We start from the raw sequence: 27,295 nt of genomic DNA on the forward strand, positions 1-27,295 counted from the left end.
CGAATCCCAAAGTGAAGTGACTCGCTCACCAGCCATAACAGAAATCGTTCGATAAACTTTTCGCGTACTCCCCAAATGTTTTCAAAACTATCATGTACACCAACAGAGCCCTGAAACTGAATGATCTTTCTCCGCCCCAATCAATCGATCAAGCTCGTTTGCAACTCACTACTTTCTTTCACTCGTCTAATCGACACGTGTGAATTGAAACACTTGACTCAAGTTCATACTCGCCGCAAAAAAATGTAGTACAAGACAACACGAGGTGGAGCTCGACGCGCGAAACACGTGTAGCACTTATGTCGAACACGTGTGATTTATGCTCGCACCATGTTGTTCTCTCTCTCGGGCCGAGATTTCTCTCTCGCTTTTCCAACCCCTTTTGCACGAATTTTCCACCCTCTTCGCAAAAGCTTCGTTGGGCAAAAAGCTCGCCCGGAGCTTTTTTCCCCGTCGATCGTCGTCTGTTCTAGCCGCGGCTGGCTTCTTCGGTGGGATCCGTTCACACCTCGGCACAGTCCGTGTTCAGCTGGCGTCGAGTTTGGAAGTGTTTTTCCGGAGCTCCACGAATTAGTCAGAAAAGGTGCTGCCCCAAAAGAAGGCCTTCACATTGGTCAACTCTATTCGCGCTTGGCTGGACACACTTTGGATCACGGATTGGTGGTGAGGGTGTGATCGAGTTTTTTTCTTGAAGAAATTCCTTTTGAGCTGGAAAGTGATCGTGTCTGCAAGTTGGAGGTCGTTGTGTAACGTGCTTTAAGGCATCGCGTCCAGTGAAATAAAACGGCCCCACGAATAGTGCATACATTAAGGTTCGGGTTTTTTTTTCGTTAATTGCAACCCTTTTCAGACACGAGTTGAGGGAGCAGTACTGCAAATTTCGCGCCAACGGAAAATTCAAAAAGTGTGCCAAAAGTGACGCCAAAAAAAGTACTCATTGTCACAAAGAAGTAACTGTAAGCTTGGAGGAAGAACCTTATTCCTACAAAAGCAAAGAAACCTAACAAGTGTGAAAAAGAACAGCTCTCTCCCGAGAAATTGGCGGTGTTTAAGCTGGGAGATGACAAAGTGAACGTAATTCACAAGGGTGGGAAAGAGGTGGAGAAAAGATTATAGGCATTTAACCACACCACCAAAAGAAAGGAGGGGCGAAAGCAAGAAAAACAAACGGTTTAGAATGAGAACTGTGCGGTGCGGTACGGGTTTGGAGTGAATTTCGTCACGGAACGAAGGAATTGTAGGTTGCGCGCGTCAAACAACATTGTCGTGTTGGGTCCGTGGATGAGTGACGGGAGGTGGAATTTTAAGGTGGAAGTGATTGAAAACCATAACTGCAAGATACTAACCGACTATACAGCAAGGATCAACCAAAGTGGACATAATGAAGATTGACGAGAGGTAAGGAATATATTGACCAAATCTTAGACTAGAATCCCAAGCAGCAATAAGTTTCGGGAGTTCTTCAAAATAGCTACAGAGTAGCAGTTTGGAACGCGGCTGGATAATACTCTCTTCAAACCTTTTTCAAGAGTTTCGAAGAGTACTTGAAGATAGTTTTATCTTGATAAGCTCATGTAGAACTCCCAAAACGTTTTTCTACTTAGGACATTTGTTCATTTCTCTAGATTTCTTTTCAAAACAACCAATGCGCCATGAGTTTCCTATGTACATAGGACCTTTTAAAAAAGTAAGCGAGATCTGTAAACTTGATCTTGATTTTTATCTTTTGACTGTTTTTTTTTAATTTAGAAAATGTTATATTAATATGAATAAAAAGTTTAAAAATATTAACTGCCCATGTTCGCATAAATGTCCCATATGCATTTTCAGCAAGTTGAGAAAACGGGCTTGGAAGTTTGAAAAAAAAAAATCGCATGAATTTCAATTATACAATCATTTCATTCGAAAAAAGTTGAACAGGGACTTCACACGTGCTCTTGCTTATATTTTTGTATACTCGTTATTTCAAATTGTCTTGATTTATTGCTTTTTCTTTGAAAAGTACTTCGATATGCGAACACTCCCTTCATAGTGCATCAAAATGTTCGCATACCAGACCGATCGCAGCATGCTTTAAAGGCAACCTTCAAATGTAAACAAATTAATTGGTTGAAAATTGTGGAAAATTAAAATTTTAAAATGTTCAAATTCAACTGTTGTGAGACTTGCGAACAATTTCAATGAATGCAAACAGTGTTCGAGGCCAGAGTTATGGCAATCCTTCGTAAATTTAGGACATTACCTAGTCAAATTGGTAAGATCAGAATATTATATTTCCAAGGGAGACAGATTTGTGAACATTTTTACGATGGGACTAATTTTTGAACATATTTCAGATGGGACAAGCAAACTTGCGGTTGAAAATCAGTTTTTTGGAACAAAGTAGTAAAAGAAGCACAACAAACGAAGCTATTCCAACATCTAACTCGAAATCGACAAAAATGCATATGGGACATTTATGCGAACATGGGCAGTTAATTTCTTTTGTAATTGTGTAAGGCCATCTATGAACTATGGGCTTCTAATGCTTAAAGGACCGTTTTAAAAAGAATACTAGATTTTAGAGAAGAAAAAAACTAAACTTAATGTATGTTGCAAACTATCGTTAATTGTTTGAAATTGAACCATTAAATACATCGGCATCCGAATTTAAAGTATGGCAACTTTTAATAAACGCAGAGCAAAATCATAAACTGTAGATTTCTGGAATTTATGTTTTTTCTTTCTTTTTCAAATAATGTTTTTTTTTTAAATAATGTTATTCCAATATTTTCACTGAAGGAGGTTAAATCCTTGAATACTAGTCAAAAGAAAACAATATAAAAAAAATATTCTTTTGACCTTTTATTAAAATCCAAATTTACTCAAAGCTTTGATTTGGCTGCAAGTGCCAACTTGATTGTTTTTTAAAGTCTCTGAAGCTTTCTCCAGAACGAAAGGCTTTTTTGACTTTCCGTCATCAGGGGGACACTGATGACGGTTTACAAAATAATTTTTCAGTTTTTTGAAACATTTTTTTTTTAACTTGTTGGGTGTTTGAAATGCGGATTAATAAAACTCAAAAAAAAAGATAATTTCATTTATCGCACCTCTTAAAAAAGTACAAAATTGTTGTTTTGGCTGTCGTCGAATATATTTCCTCTGGCAAATACCAACGATTTCGAACTTTATTTCATCACCGTGATAATTATGGAGGGGAAAAATATTATCCAGTCTTATACGTTGAGCTAAAATTATATATTTTTATATATTTTCCCGGATTACCCCTAATTACATCCTCTTAAACAATAAATTTACTTTCCCTGAAATTATAACCGGTATTATTTTACTGATTGATTAAGATTGAATAGTTCCCCAGAATTCTTTTATTACGTAACGCAAAAATTTGGATTTATTACGTAACGCAAAAATTTGGATTTATTTACCTACCCTATTTTATTAAAAGTTTGAAGTTATATGAAAAAAAAATTGTCCCCTGATTTTTCGGACCAACTTTGAAGTGAGAGGAGGGGCGGGAGCGACATAAACTTAAAAATATATTTGCAATGGCTTATTTTTTTTGTTGCGGAAAACACAGTTTTTGCTGCACTGTAACATTGGATTTTCATTAAAAAAAATCCATAAAAACGATCCCAAACATGCTAAAAATTATTATGAATGCATTTCAGATTGTTTTCGGTTGATTAGACTTCTGGGTAATTCTCTACCAACTCACACGAAATCGGGAAAAGTTGCCCCGACCCCTCTTCGATTTGCGTGAAACTTTGTCCTCAGGGGTAACTTTTGTCCCTGATCACCAATCCGAGGTCCGTTTTTTGATATCTCGTGACGGAGGGGCGGTACGACCCCTTCCATTTTTGAACATGCGAAAAAAGAGGTGTTTTTCAATAATTTGCAGCCTGAAACGGTGATGAGATAGAAATTTGGTGTCAAAGAGACTTTTATGTAAAATTAGACGCCCGATTTGATGGCGTACTCAGAATCCCGAAAAAACGTATTTTTCATCGAAAAAAACACTAAAAAAGTTTTAAAAATTCTCCCATTTTCCGTTACTCAAATCTACATTGACCCAGAAGGGTCATTTTTTCATTTAGAACAAAATTTTTCATTTTAAAATATCGTGTTTTTTCTAACTTTGCAGGGTTATTTTTTAGAGTGTAACAATGTTCTACAAAGTTGTAGAGCAGACAATTACAAAAAATTTGATATATAAACATAAAGGGTTTGCTTATAAACATCACAAGTTATCCCGATTTTACGAAAAAAAAGTTTTGAAAAAGTTGGTCGTCATCGATCATGGCCGTTCATGGTCACCCGCGACAGACACGGACGACGAAACAAAGAGAAACACAAAAAGTAACTTTTTCAAAACTTTTTTTCGTAAAATCGCAATAACTCGTGATGTTTATAAGCAAACCCCTTATGTCTATATATCAAATTTTTTGTAATTGTCTGCTCTACAACTTTGTAGAACATTGTTACACTCTAAAAAATAACCCTGCAAAGTTAGAAAAAACACGATATTTTAAAATGAAAAATTTTGTTCTAAATGAAAAAATGACCCTTCTGGGTCAATGTAGATTCGAAAAGTACATTAAATTTCCCATAAAATGACATGTTCCAAAATTTTTTACAGTCGAGTAACGGAAAATGGGAGAATTTTTAAAACTTTTTTAGTGTTTTTTTCGATGAAAAATACGTTTTTTCGGAATTCTGAGTACGCCATCAAATCGGGCGTCTAATTTTACATAAAAGTCTCTTTGACACCAAATTTCTATCTCATCACCGTTTCAGGCTGCAAATTATTGAAAAACACCTCTTTTTTCGCATGTTCAAAAATGGAAGGGGTCGTACCGCCCCTCCGTCACGAGATATCAAAAAACGGACCTCGGATTCGTGATCAGGGACAAAAGTTACCCCTTAGGACAAAGTTTCACGCAAATCGAAGAGGGGTCGGGGCAACTGCTGTGTGAGTTGGCGGAGAATTACCCATATGTTTTTGCCCCTGATTTTACTAACCAATTTTGAAGGAGCGACATAAACATTGAAAAATATTTGCAACGGCCTTATTGGTATTTGATAAAATTTCACACAGTATTTTAAAATGGCAAAAAAGTACAATTTTTTTTTCAAAATTTCAGTTCTAATGTAAACTTTTGAAAAACATTGTAATGTCCTTATTGCGTTATAGTCAATTAATCAGTAAAATTCAACTAATTTTGGATCACTAAATTCGAACTTGACTTCAAGAATGTAAAAAAAACAGTCATAAGTCATAAAATGCCTGCGTATTTTCAATTCATGGATGCCAAAACTAGAAAAACTTTAAAATTACGTGCAATTTGATTTTTTTTAATTTTAAATTTTATTTTTTTAAATCACCGAAGGGTTTTCCTCTAAAGATTGTATAAAGAAATAGGGTGGTTCTCGCCGTTGCAATTCTTTGTGCTATATGTACGGAAAGTTAAACACCCAATTTATCCACACAATCTTTGAATGAAATTGACCTCTTTAAAAAAATATATAAAATCAAATTGCATGGAATTAAGAATAACCCACCTCTGAATTACGGATACTGCTAGAAAATCATTGGATAACTGTTTCAAAAACGAAATTTGAACTATTTGGATCTGAGAAGATAAATTTCAAGTGGTGAGCTCAGTTTGCATAGGAAATCTAATGCTTTTATCATTGGAGGGCTGTTTTTTGGTATTTGGGAAGTTTAGTTTGAGGTTTTCAATAATATTATGTTACATTGGTCGCAAAACACGATGGCGATAAAATCTCGATAAAATTTTCAAAAGGTCCTATCTGCATAGGAAACCCATGAGGGAAAGGTTGTTTTGAAAATTTAATCTAGAAATAAAATAAAAATGGCAAGTTTGTTAAAATAACATTATAAAACATAAACTGAAAAGACATAATAATGGGAGCATTTTCTCCCTGTTAGAAGAGGACCATTCCCAAACTAGAATTTTACTTTTGCTTTTACCTTAAACTGTGGTTCCCTACCAGACCGTACATCTTTCATTGATCTGCATCACAGCAAAAAAACGTGTAACTGTATCTGGTGCCGAGTTAAACCTGGAAGCTCCGCACACAAAGTCTAGAACCAATCGAATTCTGTCCCGATTCCACGGATCAGTGCCGTGAAAAGAGAGTGTGGTTCTACGATCGCGGAAGCATGCTGTTCGATTCTGCAAAAAGCCCTCTTCTCTAATATATGAACAACGGAGAGCCACAGCAGCTGATCGATTTCTTTAATTAAAACCGTCTGCTTTTCAGACCTTCACCGGTTCGAGGTTACTTCACTTCCGGCGGCCACGAAATGCCACCAGCTGCCACAGTCGGTGAAATCTCCTCAATCCAAACCACTGAAATCAATAAAATTGACACGAATCGATGGTGCGGGATCGGAAAATTCCAGCAAAAAAAAACCACCCACCGCGAGGCGATCCACTTTCCACGCCAATTTGTCATTTTCCTCCGTTTAACAGAACTGCTTTGAGGGCTGATCGACAATGGCAAACGGAGTGGTGTCGACGGCTTGAAGTGTACCAGATATTGAGCTGCAGGTTTTACTTACAGCGAGGAAAATTAATAAACAGCAGAGGCAAATTGCTGGGCTGACAACGCGGTTGGGGATCCAAGCTGGAAGAGCAGAATTTGTCACAGTAAAGAAAGAATTGCTTTCTTACTTAGACCCGATGGTTCAGTCAGTGTGTCAGAAGGGCAGGAAACAGTAAGAAAATGGGGGTCATCGAGGTTTAGCAGCTTTTTGCATTAAACTTTGTCGTGCATAAATCAAATATCTAGAAAAATCTAAACTTATTCAAACACATTATCCAAAACCTAACATTTAATGCACCAAGTTGGAAGAAAATAAACAGCATCATCTCTACCTCTAACGGCATTTGTCATTTCCAGGTGCAACCTGGCAGAACCATCATCACAACATGCCCTCCCTTTCAGGAGAAAGAAAGGTGGTTAGAAGACGCGTGATGGTGACAAACGGTCGCACGCGCAAGCGCCTCAAAATAATAACTCAGTTCAACTAAATTCTGTTACTTTGCATGTACTCTAGTCGCTGGTAAAAGGTAGCAAACGGTAAAAAGGTACTTTCTATAAAAAAAAATCTTAGCTCATTCGAACAGATGCATTGAGGATGAATCATAATCGATCAGCTGGTTGAAAAAGTTTATTTTTATATTTGAACAAAGAAATCGAAATGTTCCAAAAACAATTTTTTTTAACAGTACATAAAAATGCATATTTTGCAAATATTTCAAAATGGTTGCAATCTACATATCTGAAATAGTAGTTTATGCAACAAGTTGCAAAAAGAGGATTTTTTCAGCACGAGTCGTACATTTATCCAACGAGGTTCACCGAGTTGGATAAATACGACGAGTGCTGAAAAAATCAAGTTTTGCAACGAGTTCCATACAACATTTTTTGCAATTTCGAAAAACACCCATTGAGTGAAATTTTAAGTCGAATTGTCATGTATTTTGTCAATAAATCGTTTAAATCAAAAAATGTTGAAAAGTGTTACTTTTCGAAACAAGTGCTGAAAAGTTCAACTTTTCAGCACCCATTTCAGTGCTGAAAAGTAGAACTTCTCAGCATTTATTTTGAAAAGTGTTGCTATTCGATTCTGTTATTTTTGGTACAGAAAAGTAGGCTATTTCGTCGTTCAAGAATGACATGAAAAGTAAATAGTTTCACGACGGAATTGCAAAAAAAAATATTTTTGAAAAAAAAATTCATCCTAGACTATAAAAAATAGATACAAACCAAATTTGAACTCGATAATGGCTTAAAGCTTTTTTTTATCGAGTTCACCGATTTTAAAATACAACATTTTCTGGTGTTTATTTTCAAAAGTGCTCAATTTTGTCCAGTTGAAAATATTTTACGAAGAAAAAGTAACCCTGCGGAAAATATTAAGAGCTGAAAAAATTTCCAACAATTTTCTTTTTTAAAACTTTGTTGATTAGGATGCTTGTTCCTGAGATATAGCCTATTTAAGTTTAAATTTTTTGAAAAATAAGTTTTTCTCAGTGTCATCAAATCACAACACATTTTTCAACTCGCGTTATCTATTGATGCGATAGTATAACTTTTCAATGTCAAATTTTCAATGTTGGAAATGAAAAGTTCATGAAATTTTCTGCTCTTTTCAATAAACATTATTTTGAACTTTTAAAATCAAGAGTAACCTTTTGAAAGCGCTAACACTTTTTTTAACATTTCAAAATGTAAAGCTTGACTTTTGAAATTTGAGATTCTTTTTATAAAAGATAACAGAAAAATTAACAAACGCCGTCAACTGGGGCGACATGGGACACCAGTTTTAACCATGTTAGAGCACAATATTTTGATTTATCTGGTTGGTTTCGGATAGAACAGATTCAGACCAACAAAATGTGTACATCCATTTCCGAATTAGAAACTTATAAGTGCTCTAAACACTGCGGTCCCTATTCAGACTGTCGTCCCGATTCACCCCAGATGACGGTGTTTCGTTTTTTAAACATTGAAATCGAACAAATAGTTTTCGAGACGTCGCGAGTTAAAAAATGTTGGCTAATTACATTGAGAAAACCAAATTTGAACATTGAGAGGCTGAACCTCAGCAACAAGCAATCTGATGAACAAAGTAAAACGAAAAATTGTATAGGTAATTTTATCAGCTCTTCAGAAAATTATTTTTCTACTGTGAGTTCTACAGTATAAGGCCGATGCAAAAAAAAATCAAATTTTATAATTATGTGAAAGGGATTTTTTGCATTGTACCCATTTTTTTCTAAACAGTCCTCATGTCCTCCTGAACTCGAAATAAATATTGATAAACATTTGAAATAACTTGAGGAGTAGAAGCTTAATCAATTTAGCCTTATTAGTAGGGTTAGTGAGTTTTCACGATTTCGCGGACAGCGTGAAATTTATGATTTTTGATAATTTGGGTTAGGCAAAAAATGTATGCTTAAAATATAAATTTTAGTTGAAAAAAAAGTACAAACGATTGTTGTAGCTACAATTTGGAAATAACCTTAGCACTCTGGGATTTGTTTTTGAGTTTTTTTATATTTTGTTTTTTTTTTATGCAGTAGCATGTCACTGTAAAAATGTTTTAAGAGCGAGTCCACGAGCAAAGCATACCCATCTCGCATCGATCTCACCAATCTGCCTGAAATTTTCAGGAGTTGTTTGTACATATAAAACTAGAATCTGGCCAAAATATGAGCACTCTAAGTCAACGGGAAGTGGGGCAAATCGGGACACAAAGTTTGAAGGTTCAAAAACGGCAATAATCTAAAAAAGGATATAACTTATTCAAAATTCAATTTAATTTCAAAATGCATCTGACCGAGCCACGTAGCCTAGTGGTAACGCTCCCGCCTAGTAAGCGGCAGATCGGGGTTCAAATCCCGGCTCGGACCAACACAACTGGTGATCGTTTCTCTTCTGGTTTCGATTGCTTAGTAAAGGGAAGGTAGTGTATCGTCACAAACTGGACCTTATCACAACACCTTAGGGAGGCGACCTATGGAATGTTAACATTAACCTTAACATGTTAACATTAAGTTGAGAATGAAATTGCCACTGAATCCGCTTTGTAAATGCCGGCCCCGATACTCTTCAAGGGTGTTCCCCTCAGGAACTGGGAAAGATTTACTTATCTGAAAGGGCTTCGAAAATGCAACAAAATGCAGGGAGAAGCATCCCATTTGGTTCAATCTAGAGGGAGTTATTGGCATTTTAGTGAAAAAATAGCATAATTTTCAAACTCAAATAAAAAAGTGTTCTATCCAGATATCAACTCGGTTCGACCTGCAGCTTGTAGTGGACATCTGGGACTACCATCTGAGACTGAGACTGGGTAAGGCAGTTTAACATATTAAATAGACATTTTTAATTTTAGTGAATTTTTTGGTTGTAAATTTTTGCTCGGGAAACCCTTAGATCTCATTTTCTGGTGATAATTTTATCAAATTCGTGTTCCTGAGACAATTTCACAATAGAAACATGCATAAAAATATCTATTTAATCCGTTTTAACCCTTTAAAAAATGAAAGTTAAAAAAATCTTCGATTCACATTTATTGAAAATCAAGTTCGTTTCCAAGGATACCAGAAAAAAAGCAGCTTCATATTTTTTTCAGATGCATCCCGTTGACCTAGAGTGCTCATATTTTGGCCAGATGCTAGTTTTATATTTGCAAACAACCCCTGAAAATTTCAGGCAGATTGGTGAGGACCAAACGACGTCCCATACAAAGGGTTATGCTCTGTTCGTGGACTCGTTCTTAAGCAGTAATGGATAAATTTTGATACAAAAAGCTTTTTATTTTAAAATACTTTGAAATGATTAGTGCAAATAGAACTGGAATCAACTTAATACACATGCATTTCCCTGCATTTATTGTCACTTTAAAAACAGCTGGGTTCGTTTAAATTCATTTAGTTTGGGCATTTCTATGCGAATATCTTAATTTTGCAATCAGTTGAACAGAATGGTTTATTCAATTATATTTTCTTAAAAACTCTCCTAAATACTTCAACCCAGAGCCTGATATGATACAGAGTACAGATCATTTCTCAGAACTTTTAACTATAAATCGCAATATTCAAATGAGCCATTTTCTACAGTCTAATCAACCCCTAATTATGAATAAATACTACCAGCTTAAACTGGATAACGTTACGGATTTCCTCCAAATCACGTGGTAATTTGTACGTGCAAGTCGCCTCAAGTTCTAGGCTATGAATTCAGTTTGCGCGATCCAAATCTCGGTGAACTTATTTTTCTGGGCAAAGCGTTGCAAATGATCGGCTTCATCAATAATAATGAGCAGCAGCGCAGTCTTCGTCACACCTTTTTCAGGTGAACTCGCGAACCGCGCAAGCAAATGCATCGCCGCGGTCTGGTATCTTCATCCGGTTGATCACACGCGTCAAGTGTTGTTGCAACGACAGAGCAAAAAAAACTGAAAATATTGAGGACTGCCCGAGTTGAGGCATGATCGGTCACGCCAAAAGTCAGTGGAGCGCTCTCGGGAACGCGAGGGTTAAATAGCAAAAGTGTAATCAACCAATTTGAAAAAAGTGGTTCAAAGGTACAAATTTACGCCTCCTTTCCTGAGATGGCTGACATAATTCTCTGCGCGGTGATGATCTTGTCTAGGGCAATGTAGAGCCACAAGTGCACTAGTTTTTGCTGCAGTTTCCTCAATTTTTACGATCGGGTTGATTTCATGCTTGCATAAGCTGCCCAAGGCTGTCCTTGAAGTGTGGAAAATAGTATCCGAAGTCGGAAATGTGGAACAACCAGTGACTTTTGTTTTGTAGATGAAGTGTCTTCTGATGAGACGGTTAGATAAAGATAATATCTGATTTAGATCATTACAAATTGCTTATTCTCAGAATTAAGTGTGATTTGCAACTTTCACACACTTAGATTTTTTTTACTGAATTCGGTAGTTGAAAAATCGGTAATGATCAGATTGGTAAACCATCTGTCAAAATGAACAGAATTCTTAATTTTCAGTTTTCTGAACTGTTCAGCAGTTGAAAATTCGGTAAACTTTACTGAATTAGGTAAAACAAATCTAACTGTGCAGTATGTTGAAACAATCAATTTTAAATAAATATCACTCAAAACCTGAAGGAAAAGATCCATCACAAGATAAATATATTGGATTTTCTATCGAGATTTGTCTGGAGTCATTCACAAATACCATTATCAAAAAAAAAACCCTTACGTTTACGGAGGAAATCGAGTACAGGTCGAGTAATCACTTGTTCTGGAATGACCCATTCACAATTTTGCATACATGTTTGGCTTTGTTCCGTGATATCTTTGACTATGACATTAAAAGTATTTTTATATCAAATTTTGAGATCTTCTAGTTAAGAAGCACCTGTCGTAACCATTTTTAACTTATGTAAGGGACTTATAGACTTTCATTGAATTTGTGTCTTAATAAGTCAGCCATATTATATTGCATTTTTTTGTTTGGTGTTCGGCACAAAACAATGTTGCCACCTGCTCAAACTTTATGGTGGCCTTCCCTATGACCAAAGAAGCCATTTTGTGTCATTGGTTCACCCATACAAGTCTCCTTCAATTTTGGCAGCTGTGTATACAAAAATGGAACTTAAATTTTCGAAAATCTGTAACTTTTGAATAAATTTTCTGAGGACTATTGAGGAAAAAACAGGTACACGGAAAAAAAATTTTAATTAACTTTTTTCACAAAAACTCAATTTTCCAAAATACGATTTTTTTAATTTTCAAGATTTTATTATATCGTCGGCTGTGTGCTATCTTGTGACATAGACCATTTTGGTCAAAAATGAGTTAATGATGACGTTTTGCTATACTTAACAAACACTACAAGATGCTTTAACCCGATTTTGGAAACTCGCTTCCGTTTCCCGGATATCGCAATACACACTTGTGACATAGACCAATTAATCATCAAAATGATCGTGCACACTTGTGACACGTCATACATGTTGTTGGAAAATGTGGAAATTTTTTTCTTGTTTTTCACAAATTTATGATGATACACATTTTCTGAAGGCAATGCAATCTTTTGTTTTTGAAAATATACTGATTAAGTCGGTTAATCTATTGATTAAGGTCTATTTTAGTTTGTATGGGAATTCTGTGCACACTTGTGACACGTAGTACAATTTTACTTTCGAAACACACTTGTGACACGTGCTTTTCAGATTCTTGATTACATAATTTACTGTATCTTTTAACTGGTGTAACCAAATTAGTTGAAACGTGGAGCGTTTGTTAAGCGATAGTATACGAACCGATTGCTTCAAAAAGTTTGGCTCTACCATTCATAGTTTTGAAAATAATTATCATCAAACTTTAAAAATCGATTTTCTCGAATAGTACTAAATGGTCGTTGTAACAAGATAGCACACAGCTGACGATATGTTTTAGGGGACAAAAACCCGCAACTTTTGAGCCATAGAGAAGTATGGTTAAAAAATCTGACGCCGAGCCATGATTTTTATTAAATTGGTGATTTTTGGAAAAAAAAACAGAAAATGGTGGGTTGTTTGGATGTTTAGACTTAAAAAACTTTAGTTTTCCTGTTTCTTTTCTTGAAGCCGCTGCACTGCCCATGTTCGCATAAATGTCCCATATGCAAAAACAGCAACCTGAAAAAAACGCATTTGAAGTTTGTCCCATACATAAGGCTACGTGTTATTTTTTTGCGAAAAACTGGATTTCCTCCTGATTTCTAGAACAAAGTACTGGATTTTATAGGCTTTTTGGAAAGAGCACACGATTTTGAACCAAACTGCATCAATAGCTCAAAATCGATGAAAATGCATATGGGACATTTATGCGATCAGGGGCAGTGCAGCGCTGTATGTCAGCAACCAGAGGTCCAATCTTTAATGTCTCCTAGATAATGTTATAGCAAATTTTCTGAACTTTAAAAAATAATATATTTATAGAAATGGTCACTCATGGTCACTATTTTTTAAAATCGAAAAACTGCAAAAAATTCGCTAAAATCATACCTTTGGTGGTTATATCTTGAAAACGGAGCCCATTACCAAAAAAAACTGTAAATTAGTTTTCGATGGGAAATTCAATTTTGCATTAAAGAAAATAGGTACAATTTTTTTGAATAAAATTAAAATTTTAACCAAAAATCACTATTTTTGCAAACAAAAATCATAACTCGGTGGCAGATTTTTTGACCATACTTCTCTAATGCCTCAAAAGTTGCGGGTTTATGTCCCCTAAAACATATAAAAAAATCTCGAAAATCAAAAAAAAATGTATTTTGGAAAATTGAGTTTTGTGAAAAATAGTTAATTCAAAAATCGGCAAATATTTTTTCCGTGTACCTATTTTTTCCTCAATAGTCCTCAACAATATCTAAAACTTTGCCGAAGGCACCAAATCAATCAAAAAAATCCTTGAAAAGTTACAGATTTTCGAATATTTACGAACCATTTTGTATGGACAGCTGTCAAAATTGTATGGAGACTTGGGTGAACCAATGACACAAAATGGCTTCATTGGTCAAAGGGAAGCCTCAACAAAGTTTGAGCAAAATAAAACAATACAAATAAATCCATTTCCGGTTTTGGTAGAGAATTGCTCACCTTTCATGTAATGTGAGACAAGTTTTAGCGTGATGACGGAGGAAAAACCTTTTTCTCAATTTCCACTTTTTTCAACTTTTTTATATATTTTTTTATTTGGATTAAACTGTTTTGTACACTTTTTATATGACCAAAGTCATTTTGCATCACAATTTTGGCAAGCTATTCAAATATTCAAAAAACTTTAAAATTTACATTCTAATCGATGCTTATGTCTCATCAGAAAAAAATAGTTACACTTTTAGAAAAACTTAGTGTTTGTTATTTAGACTTTTCACAACGAAAAATTGGTTCGCACAAAATATCACAATTTCAAAAATCTAATTTCTGGATATGTTCTAGATGACAAATAATGTCATCTTTTGAGCTATGCACAATTTGGTCAAAATTCATTTGGCAGTGTTGGCAATTTTTCGTTTTTTTTTCTTTTAAAAATGTTATAAAAAGTCGAAATAAATATTTTAATTTAATTTTTAGATGTAAAATCAAATTTGTAATCGAAAAGGACTTAACATAACAAAATTAACTTAATTAAAATATTGGTAAATTATCATTGCATCTGACAAACATGCTTTTAAATACTCCAATCATAAAAACAAGTAAATTAAAATCGCAGCCATTTTCCGTTACTTAACTGTCAAAAATCAAGAGATATGACATTTGATGGTAAATTTAAGGAATTTTTCGAGTCTGTAATAATTTAGAGAGCATATTTTTTTTCTATAATTTGCAGAGTTATTTTTTAGAGTGTACCAATTTTGTACAAAGTTGTAGAAAAGACAAAAACAAAAATGTTAGGTTCAACACATTTGATTGTATTCTTCACAAGTTATCAGAATTTTACGAAGTTTTTTGAAAAAGTAATGATTTTTAAAATTTCTGACCCGTTTTTTGAGCATACTCAATCGTGTGCTTTTGAAAGTATTTTTCAGAAAGTTTAGCAAATTTTGCATGACCCTTAGAACATTTGTGTGGCTCATGCATTTCTAAAAATATAAGGATAAGATTATCGGATTCGTGATCAGGGACCGAAATTACTCCTTAGAGCAAAGTTTCACGGAATCTGAAAATGGGCCAGGTGAGTGACCCAAATACAATTCCATTTCTCAGAAAGGTAATTTTAAAACTTCCTATTATGCTACATTGTTGCCAACAAAATACAATTTCACCAACAAATTTGATGAATAACATCCCAAATTTCGACGGAAATTCTATTCTAAACTAATGCATCCGACATGCGCTGTGCACTACTGCAGCTGGTCATTGCTCATTCCACACTCCAGTTGCTGCAGCAGTTTCCACGCACATCAAACGTGTAGTTGCAGTGGCATTGCATACTGTTTCTTGGATAATATCCGCCACCCACAACCTCTCTGAATGCATTTCACTAATCAGCTAACTCAACCCATAAGCTTATCCGTTCGCAGCCTCTTGGCCCATTCCTAGGCTCAAACGAGAGTGAAAACCTCACTCGCTTGGCAGGGAAGAAGAAAACTCCATTCAAGAAGTGAAAAACGAAAACTTGAGCTACTAACTCAGTAGCACGAAAGGCCCCAAAACAAAAAAGTCTAATAAAAACAAATATTTCTCATTGTTTCTCGACCGCAGGTTACGTCACGTCGGATGGTGTGCTTTCGTCATCGTGGTGGCACAGGTGAGTTATTAGTTCAGTTCGGTCCAGCCTCTTTAACCTCTTGGCAGGGTGCTGGCGGCGATGCAGTAATGCTGCGGTGGCCGGTCGATGGTCAACGAGATAGGAAACCGAGCATGAAAATTGGAGCATCTTTCGCGGTAGATTAAGGCACACTTAGCCTGACTGGGGCGCCATTTGGTGAACGATTGGAGCGCCAAGAATGATGGACCATCATGCGTGCATTCGAACATAACCTCACACAACTGGTGGAGGTGGACGGGTTGGGTTAGGGCACAGCACAGTATGATTGATTAATTTCTGCTGGGATGTCGGTTCGATTCGGAGGTAATCTTTTAAATTGGATTAGAAACGGCCATTGTTCGAGAGGCTTTTTCTTCTGGTAGTGATGAAATTTGCATGAGTATCAGGAGGTTGAATTCAATTAAGTTAATGTGTTTCAAAACATGAAATCAGCACATCTGAAAGAGCTGAGATTAAATTGAAGCATTCAAAAAATGCAACGCTTAAACTTCGGACTTCGTAAAACGATGGATTACTTGTTGATTGAGCTCAAACTTTGAATAGGGTAGAGTAGTCATCAATGAGACACGGGTAACAATGATTAAATCTAGAGTTTTTTTTGATTAGGTCCTATAAACATATGAAAGACAATAGCTTATTGGTCCTTTTCAAAAAAAAAGTCTGGAAATGGCTCTCACAAGACGTAGTTTCAACCAATCAGGCTCATATTTGGGGGAAAGGTGTGTCTACTAGATACATGTCTGCCATAATAGTGGCTTTGGTTATGGACGCTCCCTTGCAAAGTTATTCATACATGTTTGATTCTGGGGTGTAAAAGTAAATTTTGACTAAAAATTACATTTTCGCTCATAGGCTTTCTTTCGTCATTTCACAGGGCATGAGTAGGGCTACAATGTCCTTTTATTGAGTTTGACCAAAATTTAGAATATACCCAGAATCCAGGGCTGTCTCATTGTTCCCCACTCTTTTCGGCCCATGGGTTACAATGAGACACTTTGATTTTTCTTCATTAAACTTTTGAAAATCTATGGAAATCTTTCAAAACATGAATTGGAAGTGATTTTTGGCATCTTTATTGAGTTTGAACTTCATTTTACCAAAAATATCAAGTTATTTGGTTAAATATATGGATTTTACGAAATTTAAATACTTTTTAGTTTTACTTTTGTTAATTGAAGTTTCATGTTGACAAAATCGTTGAAAGTTAAAAACCAAAAGTGTCTCATTGATGACTACCTTACCCTACACGCTTGGTTTGCCCAAAGCAGCCATTTTCCATCATCCATTCGTCCATAAAATATTGAGTGGAGATCATACAAAAATACTATTTTAATGTTTAAAAATCTGCATTTTGCAAAAAATGTTCAGATCGGTTTAGTGTCTTCGGCAAATATGTAGGTATAGATAAGGATAATTCCAGAAAAAAGGACGCTCTTAACCGTTTTCTACTTCACTTTTATACAGCTAACTTTTTTTTTTTTTTGAGACATAAATTTGATTTAAAACATAATTAAATAAAACATTTTTGTTAAAAAAAAGATAGATCTTGTTTACCCTATGATCAATACGTCAAATTCTGTATCAAGTAGGCGAATACCTGTTTTACCCCTAAGTCGAAAATTTGATAAAACATATTTTTGTTTATTTTTAAAGGCATTTTTCCAATAAAATTTACAACTCCAATACTTCAAACTTACGTGGAATTTCCTGAGGATTCCGAATATGTTAAAAATTCAGACTTTAAAGTGCTGTCTTTTAAGCCTACAGGGCAAAAACTAACGTTGTAAAATGTTTGTCAGGCCAATGCAAATATTTTTCAAAGGCTTGGTCGAGGGGGGGGGGGCAAAAAAAATAAAAAAAATAAAGAGCAGGCCATAGTCTTATTGTTTGAATGCAAAAAGTGTTTTAAAATGCATTTTACACTAGTTCAGTTGTTTTATAATCATTAGTTTTCCAATAAAAAAGTTTTGACGAAAACAAAAATTTTTGCAAAAAAAAGCATTTTGCGATACTAAACATCGAAAATTTCCAAAAATTCAAATGATTTTTAAATCAATCCAAACATGCAAAAAATGATTCTAAACACAGGTAAATGCATTTTAAGCTGTCAAAGGCAAACTTATGGGAAATTGGACGAGCTTTCCGGTAAAAAATATTTACGAGACTGAAAACCCAAGTCTGTCATATAGAAATTGCCAAAAACCACCAAAAATCCCGTTTTTTCAACATTTTTATTTTTAAAACCGCTGTATCTTCCCAAGGATTGGACACAGGACAATGGTCAATATGGAGACTTTTATGTAAAATTGTCTGGAGAATCGATTCCCACTACCGGGTTTGAAAAATGTTGACGTTTAGACCACTTTTCAAAAAAACAGTTTTAGGAAATGATTTTTGTATTTTTTAGGAGAGACATACCATCCTGCATTTTTCGTCAGTCTTTTGGTAACATTTTAGGCTATTTCCTCAAAAATTTTGAACGAAAAAAAATCGTGACATCACCTTTAAATTTAACTTTTAGACTTAAAAATCAAAAAATCTCATAGATGTGGCGTGTATTTTTGTTTAAGTGTATTTTTTTCAGAAAGCCCGTCTAATTTCCTATAAGTTTGTTTTTGACCACTTTTTGATACGACGCAACGGCTTCGAGATACAGTAATTTTTAAATTACAAAATACAAAAATATTTAAATACCTTACGCCTTTCTCAAATGTTATTTTCGAGTACTATTGGCTCCATATACACAAAAATGGCTTATATAGGCCTAGGATAACATGTCTACAAAGTTTCATTGAAATCGGAGAGGGTCGGGTACAAAAGTACCAGAAAAGTTCCTGATTTGAGCTGGAATTGCTCTCCAGCCTTATAGAAAAAAAAAAGTAAAACTATGAGAAAACTGCGATTGGCCAAAAAGTTAATACCGTAGCCTTATAGTCCATGAAATTCTCCAACTTTTGACGTATAAAGGAGTATGGCTGTTGCAAAAAGATATTAAAGTTTAAAAATAATCAAATTTTAACAGTAATTTGCAACAGCTATGAGAAAAAGTCAAACCAACCTTGGATGTTTATGACACATTTTGAAGGGCTTCAAAAGACCTTTTGAATGCATCTGAAAGAGTTAGAATTGATAAAGTCTTACGCAAATGCGAGCAAATTTAAGATTTTTTTTATGTTTTTGGACCTCACTTTCCCTTTTGTTCTTTGCCCGTTTGACCCCACTTCCCTTTGTCGTAGAGGGCTAGAGCGTCCAATTTTCCGTCCTGCGAAAAAAAAATCCTGGGAATTCCCGGGATTTCCCGGAAAAAAATATATCCCGGGAATTCCCGAAGTACAAGCGGAAGTGTTCATTTTCCTACCTTTTTGGCATCAATGTTTTGAAATTATGTAAAAAATAATTATTAGAGCACCTGATTTGATTTTATTCATTTCAATCTACTGTTCATATCTAGAGTTTATTTTTGAAAAGGTCCTATAAGCTATTGTCTTCCATATGTTTATAGGACCTTATCAAAAAAAACTCTGGATATTGAACTAATCAGCTTGTCTGTTAATTTCATTTCAAGGTTTAATTCAGATAATATTTATTTCTGAAGCATTCACAACTAGGAATATTGTTTGCTTATATGTTGGGCAACATAAATTACGCTATTATGGAATGAATATTAACTATTTTATTTTCGACAACCTATTTAAACGACTTTTTTGTTATATCATTTGAAAATAAGATATTCACCTCTTCCGGCCTAGATCAAAATTTGAGATTTGTTTAACATTTATGTTTACCTTGTCCAAATTGGATGCAAATTTAATTGATATAATTAAATTTTTCAAAAAGGGTTGTTCGAGAAGAATTTGTTTTAAAGTTTTCGAGAAATTACTGTTTGAAGTTATAAATTTATGAAGCACGTGAGCTACCAAGAAGGTAAAAGAGTTAAATATGAAAAAAAATATCGTTTTATTTCAACCACTTTTACACTATGAAAATTATTTTAATCTAATTAATTTATTTAGCCATATATTCATATAACTAAAATCATACCATAAATGGAACCATGAAAAATCATTAAAAAACAACTTCGTATCATATGAAATTTACCCAAATAATGCAACCATATTTCAAAAACTCGCTTCAAATATTTTAAAACTTTGAGTTGTGATTTCATGAAATAGTGTTTCAAGTTAAATAGCGCTAGAAATTATATTTTTAAGGCAAATTCAACGATTATCTATATATTCACAAGTTGAAAATACTTGTTCTGGAATAAGTTATTTGCCACGAAAAACATTATTTCTGCATGATTTCTGAGACAAATTTAAAGGCAATTTTATTATTGTGGAGCATAGATTTTCACTGTCCGAACACTTTGATTAATAAAATACTTCTCAACAAAAATACTACTAACATATGTTTTTGATTTGGTACGATTTGCAAGACAGCATAAAAAGTCATATATTATCTCAAAGTTGCATGATTTTTTACAAGCAGTCAAGCCATTAATTGATCCTCACACTCATTTTGACCATTAAAGTTGCTGTTCTATACAATTCTGTTGCAAAATATTAATCAGAAACTGGATCAGAATAATTTTCGTTAAATTTCAAATTTCCCGGGATTTCCTGGGAAATTTGTTCAAAATTTCCCGTTTCCCGGGAATTTTGTAACCCCGGGAAATTTGACACTCTATAGAGGGCTCATATTTGGCATGAGTTCACCTCATGTAAAGACAAACAAACGCTGAAAGTTACATCAAAATCGGAGCACCTCGATACGACCTCTAAAACAGACCGAGCAAAATTTACAAAATTTTAAATACTGCCCAAAATAAACGTGCGACAAGTTAGCACGACAGCGACGAAATGCACGGATAGAAATCCTGTAAGCAAATCCGTTAACTCTGTATTGTTGAATTCGACAACATGGAAATGTTCCCAAAATCGTCAACATTTTTTTTTTCGATTTTGAACAACAATGTTATCGATATGGAAAATATTTGCAGCGAAATCGAGAAAAAATACTCAACAAAGTACCTATGTCCATTGGGTCCCATATAACCTTCATATAAATTTGTGGGAGTGTTTTTTACACCTTTTGGAAATATTATAAAACTGTAACTAAAAAAAAACTTCAGCAAAAAACAACCCTATTCAGTCACATATCTGTGAACATCATAGCCTTTTAACTACCTGGCAAAAATAATGGAAAATGTGTACTTTTCACCAGAGAAAATGCAATAATTGCTGATTTCAAAATTCAAAAGAGCAAACTTTTCGCTAATAGTAGGATTTCGGTGGTATTATTGCAGTAAGTTTGTGGTAAATGTACGATCGGTGTTGCAAATATGGACGCCTTTATGAGTTTAACATTAAAGATGATTAATTGTACACATGTTTTACCCGGACTGTTTCTATCTAAGCTAACGACGGTTGCTCACCGAACCAACATATTCAAATTAGTCGTTTTGCTTGCACAAATGTGTCACAATTCTTGTTGCAAGCAGTCAAAATGAATTACTTTAAATCAAAATGTGAATAAACTTGATTCGGGCAGTGCTCTCTTGGAAATTGGCCAACATCTAACACAAAAAGAAGCAGGTTTATCTCTCCAAACTTGACCCGCCTGGGTGACCGACTTCAATGGACTAGCGTTGCACAAGAAGCCCCAAACGCCTGACCCCTAATAAAACTCACCTGCACGCGTCAAAACAATAGTACCCGAAGTGATGGTACAGATGTTTTGGAAATAAAACTTACGCACGTGATTTTTACTGGCTTTTCATCATCCATTGCAGGCCCTTGCATCAGCGCACTCGACAGAGAATCCAACCGGTGCGGGGACCACCGTCGTTCCCGTGCTGTTCCAGACGTCAAACAACGGCCTGACGGCACCCGTCACGGCCTCGGCACTGACCACGGCCGGCCGGGGTTCGATCTCGTCGACGGTTGCTCCGAAAGTTCAGCGCAAACGGGGAAGCTCTGGGAAGGTGAGTTGGTTTGGTTTTATGGATTTTTTTTTCTTTTTATGAATTTTCTTATTTTATTATTTTTTTTTATTTTTAAAATTACTAAAATGTCATTTTTTCACATTTCCCCTTTGCAGAAGAGTATTGTCATCAGCCAGCCTATCGACAGTGCCAACAATTCGCGCGAATCGCTCTCCCATGAAGGCAGCGAGCCGGTAAGTGTCGCCCCAGGCAGGGTTACCAGGTCTGAAGAGTAAAAAATCTGGCAAAAAATCTGGGAAAAATCTGGCGAGCCACTTTTCTCAGAGTAATAAGTAATTTTTTGTTCAAAACTGTGTATTTTCAATTTTTATACATTATAGCTTCACAAAATAAAAAAAATACGTCAATAAAACAATGTGAGGAAGAAATAAAAAAATATTGTTTTCTAATTGGCGCTCAAAAAATCTGGCAATGCCAGATTTATCTGGCAACCTGGCACCCCTGGCCCCAGGCATCATCATAATCCTTTCATTCACACACCTCCCACCCATCTCGAAATTAGCCGATTTTTATGCATATTTGTCACAGTCAATTTTATGCCGCGCAATCTTCGCCGCCATAATCTCGGTCACTGTGTTATCAGGTGACACGGCTGTTTGTCACATCAGAAAAACTGGCAACTCAATGGGCCGAATCCGTGTTGCCAGACACCATTTCACAGCAGCACGGATTATATCATATCGTCTTACCTTTTTCCGCCGCGGATCATAAAATTTATGGTGGTAATTTGTCGCCAGCCCAAATTGGTTGGTGCTAAGTTTGCCTTCAAATGTCTCAATTAGGAAGATCTTGTGATACCATCATCTGGGGCGATTCGGAACGGCTGTTTTTGCATTTTTACCAAAAAAAAAAATTGAAAATTGAATAGAATAGAGCTGAATAGAGTAACACGGCCCATTTGCCCATTCAAGGGCTTTAAAAAGTGGCGTCAGACCGTTGTCCTAATTCACCCAGCTCAAAAACGGTCACTAAAATGCAATAACTTTAAAATTTAAGCGATGACCTGTTGGTAGGGTATTAAAAGTTGCATCTGTCAATGACGATTTTTCTAATTGTTTTGAAATGGTCATAGAAACCATTTTCAATACACTTAATATTTTTTTAAATGTACCGTATTCATTTGGCTTTGTAAGCGCAAATGGATTTTTTTTTGTTTTTAAAGCTAAAAATCGCAGAAATTGTTGATTACCATAAACTGGCGATAATTTAATCTAGACAACAATCTGAACAGGAACAGCAGTTTTTAGATAGGGGTAATTCTCCGCCAACTCACACGAAATCGGAAAAGATATCCCGATCCCTTTCCGATTTCCGTGAAACTGCTCAAGAAGACATTTTGGTCGCTGATCACGAATCAGGGGTCAATTTTGTGTAACCCAGACAGGTTATTTTTGCATTTAGAAACAAAAAGTTTCCTATAAAAATAACGTACTTTCTGTAACTTTGCAGGGTTATTATTTAGAGTGTAACATTGTTCTACAAAGTTTTGAAGTTTGAAAAAAAGAAACAAAAAAAGAAAAGAAACGAGAACAAATAAAATGTCAATGCCAACGCCTAAGAAAAAAAAATTAAAGTTTATTTTAATTTTGAAAAACGTGAACAAAATACCCAAACTATTGAAATTACATAAAACTTTGTCGACAATATTTGAAGAGCTAACCATTTTGCGGATTTTTACACTTAAAATTCATAAATTTTCCTCAATTAGCCAAATTTATGCTTACCACACGATAGGGGTGCCACAATGGTCAATTCAATATTCTTAGACGATTTGATTGTTGCTCGGTACAATAAAAAAATGTGAACGTAAATTTGCACATTTCATATTAAAAGTGTCAACATTGCACGGAGTTTTGAGGGTTTTGTTGAATACCTCAGCAATTAAATGGGCATTTTAGGGATCTGTGTAGGTGAGGCATTAAAAATGCACATAATGGCGTATTTAACTCAATTTTTAAAAATTAGCGTGCGACGAACTGCTCACAGGAATCTATGACATTTCCCCGAAACCCACATTCCCGAAAAGACATTTCCCCGAATGCCATATCTCCGAAAAGACACTTTCCCGAAATGTCATTTACCCGAAAATCATTTCCCCGAACAATCCATTTCCCCGAATGGCGACTTCCCCAAAAACCATTTTCCCGAATGGCCACCTCCCCTAATTTTCCACATCCCCGAAAATCTTTTTTTCCAAATGACCATATCCCCGAACGGCCATTTCCCCGAACGCCACTTCCCCGAACCCGGTCAAGCGGGTATGCCCGTTGCCCAGAACTGCGCGCGCGTTTCTAGACAACGGGCATACCCGCCTGACCGGGTTCGGGGAAGTGGCGATCAATGAAGAATCATGTCCACAGTTGAACGTTCAAATAATTCCGAGTTTTTTTAACGAGCGTTTTATATTTTCCAAGTCTTTAGAGTTAAAGGATTCGAATTCCGGATTCTGAGATTTAGTTACTCCAACTGCCTTTCAAAAAGAACTGACTCCGCCGAATCCAACAAAAACTGCGACTATGACAAATGATGTAGAGAAGGAGAACATCTTGAGCAGAGTACATATTTCTAATGAACAAATCTTAATAGCTGCGTGCTGCTTAATACATTTGCCTATTTTTCTCATTTCGTCGCAGTCGAGCTAACTTGTCGTACGTCGATTATGGGCCAAATTGAATTAAGAAAGCCATTTTGTGCAGCTCACAATGCCTCATCTTTTGACCTACATAGATACCGTAAAACGGGGTGACTTTGATAGCCGGGGTGATTTTGATAGGTTTGCGATTTTTCCGCAAAAAAAAGAGTACAATTAAAATACGTAAGGTTCAGAAACATACTGACCGTGGTAGAGAAGTGTTCAAAGTACCTCAAGAAGAACTTTTCATAAATTTTTGAAAGGTTTATAAAGTTAGTTAACTATAGTTAACAAAATGTTGATGGAAGTCATTATTTTAAACTTCTCAAAGTGTCATGATTTTCTCAATGATCATGATTTTTTATCAGAAAACGGAATGCATTTTCGGATTCTTTGGACAATTTTCCACTAGGAGAAGGTTAAACAAGTTTGTAAATAATAAATAATATGTGTATTTGAAACACAGTTAAAAAAATCTCCAAATTTAAAGGCATTTTCAGTTGAACAAATTTCATGTAAAATGTGAAAACTTGTGATTCGTGCTTCGAATTCAGTATAAAATGCAATATAAATCGATAATTTTATAAACAAAACTAGTTTTAACAAATTTCAGGCAAAATTCCGATTTTTTAAAAATATTACCTAAATTTATATGTATTTTGTTAAAAAGCTTATAAACTTAGTTAACTTAACATGAACATTGATTTTTTTTCTTACAAACTATATCAGCTACTTTAGTGATGGTACATTTTACGTACAAATAAAGTTTGAACATCTTAAATATGATTTTAACAAGAAAAACTATGACTATCAAAGTCACCCCGGAATTAAAACTAAGAATTTTTAACGTAACTATTTTTCTAAACACTATTAAAAAAACTTTGTTTTCCAAAATAGTGCATGGACTTTGTGTGGCCTACCCCAGTACATGTTTTAAAAATAATAATCTTGAGAAAAACCTTAACTGTTGGAAAATATTCTAAAAACAAATTGAAATCCTATCAAAGTCACCCCGGTTTACGGTACCCAAAATTCGATTTCAATTCTGAAATATTCAATAAAAACCGAAAAATGTCGTCTCGTGCAAACTTGACACACTCTGAAAATTGCTGTAAGTGCGACAACTGGCCAAAGAGGTTTCAGATCAGAATGTGTTTGACACACGTACATGCCCGACTACCATGAACGTTTGTAATTATAACTCGGGACCTCAGCAACCAAATTAGAACAAATTTCAGGACAACGCACAGAATGGTCAACCAAATAAAACGTGTTTGTTATTGTTTACATAGCGTGCTCTATTTTTCGTTTATTCAAGGTCAAACACTAACACGCGTTTCTCTGAACGTCAAAAAGCGACAAACGACAAGATAGCACGACAGTGTCGATTTGATACATTGCTCATTACGCTTTTTTTTGCATTTAGTTGAAAATCGAATACAGTCCAGACTCGGTTATCCAAAGGCCTTGTCAAAAGTTCACTTCGGGTAATAACCCTTAAACTACTTTAAAGTGATTTAGTAATTTTAAACCCAAAATGGCGGTGATGAAATATTTTAAAAAAGTGCATTTTGTAATTCAATAATCAACTATTTAGATTTAACTAAAAAGTTAAACAAAATCTAGAACAAACTGATTCCTGCGCTTCGAGTCGTCGCTTAAAGATATCGTTGCTGTGCAATCCTTACCACGTGGATACCGTTTTGGAAAATTGTGCTTTGCTGAAAATTGCCCATACAAAAAAAAACTTTTTTATTGAACGTGGATGATCTCAAAACCCCGCTTTCTTGAAGTTTCCGCGTGGTTTATGAATGGCCTTCTACGGTTATCTGTTTTCTATTTTTTTCATATTTAAAAACACACGTAGGAGAGTTTAATATTAAGGTCATACTTTTGTAAAAATATCCCTAAAAAAACAATTTAGTTTATATCTAAGTTAATATCATTCGGGAAAATGGAACTTTCGGGGAAATAACCATTCGGGTATGTGTAAATTCGGGAAAACGACAGTTCGGTAAAATGGCCATTCAGGTAAATGACATTCGGGGATATGGAATTTTCGGGAAAATGATTTTCGGGGATGTGGAAATTTCAAGAAAATGATTTTCGGGGATGTGGAAATTTCGGGAAAATGATTTTCGGGGAAATGGCACTTTCGGGGAAATGATTTTCTGGAATGTGGAATTTTCGGGGAAATGATTTTCGGGGATATGGGATTCGGGAATAAAGGATAAAACCCTACTCACAGAATAAATATGGAGACATTTGAAAAAAAACTGACCGAGATAAGACAAGTTGAGTATTACTGGTTCAACAAATTGGTTCGTATTTGAAATGAAGACTCGTTAGGTGAGTAGTTGATACCTATGCTAAAAATGATATGAACTTTTTGTTGAAACAATATGAACATTTGGAGGAAATCAATAAGCTGACAACCGTTTTAATATGAGTTCAAAAAATAGTAAAATAAACATGAATCAAACAATACATGACGATTGAATCTTAATTGAAAAACCACAGCAAATAAACCATAGTTTTGCCCTAAAAATGGGTAGTTCAATTAGTAATTCTTTATTTTTTTGCAAAAACTCAGATCCCAAAACCAAACTAATGAGTTAACTACAACTTCACAAATACCTTTAAACAGTGCCTAAAATCAGCCGACTAGAACTAAAATATGCACCAAATCGCACTTGCAAACCGGTCGATGCTTTCCGTTGAATTTCAAAGACCTTGCGTGCGATAGGGTGGCGTTATGGGGAGGGTAAATTGGAGCTTTTTAAAAAAAATTAAATACATTCTTTGCATATGTTTAACTTGTTTGTTAATTG

General features: G+C 35.1%; 1 protein-coding gene across 1 annotated transcript in view; it reads left to right on the plus strand.

Moving 5' to 3' along the window:
• Window positions 1-529: 529 nt before the first annotated feature.
• Window positions 530-27,295, plus strand: part of LOC120427126 (uncharacterized) — a 54,149-nt gene continuing 27,383 nt past the window's right edge. Inside the window, exons 1-4 of the mRNA XM_052710365.1 lie at window positions 530-1,398; window positions 15,762-15,807; window positions 21,620-21,811; window positions 21,928-22,005. Coding sequence (XP_052566325.1) covers window positions 1,382-1,398; window positions 15,762-15,807; window positions 21,620-21,811; window positions 21,928-22,005 — 333 coding nt within the window. The 5' untranslated portion in view covers window positions 530-1,381. The remainder of the gene's footprint in view (window positions 1,399-15,761; window positions 15,808-21,619; window positions 21,812-21,927; window positions 22,006-27,295) is intronic.

The sequence above is a fragment of the Culex pipiens genome, chromosome 3, assembly GCF_016801865.2.
Source record: "Culex pipiens pallens isolate TS chromosome 3, TS_CPP_V2, whole genome shotgun sequence".
Taxonomy (NCBI): Eukaryota; Metazoa; Arthropoda; class Insecta; order Diptera; family Culicidae; genus Culex; species Culex pipiens.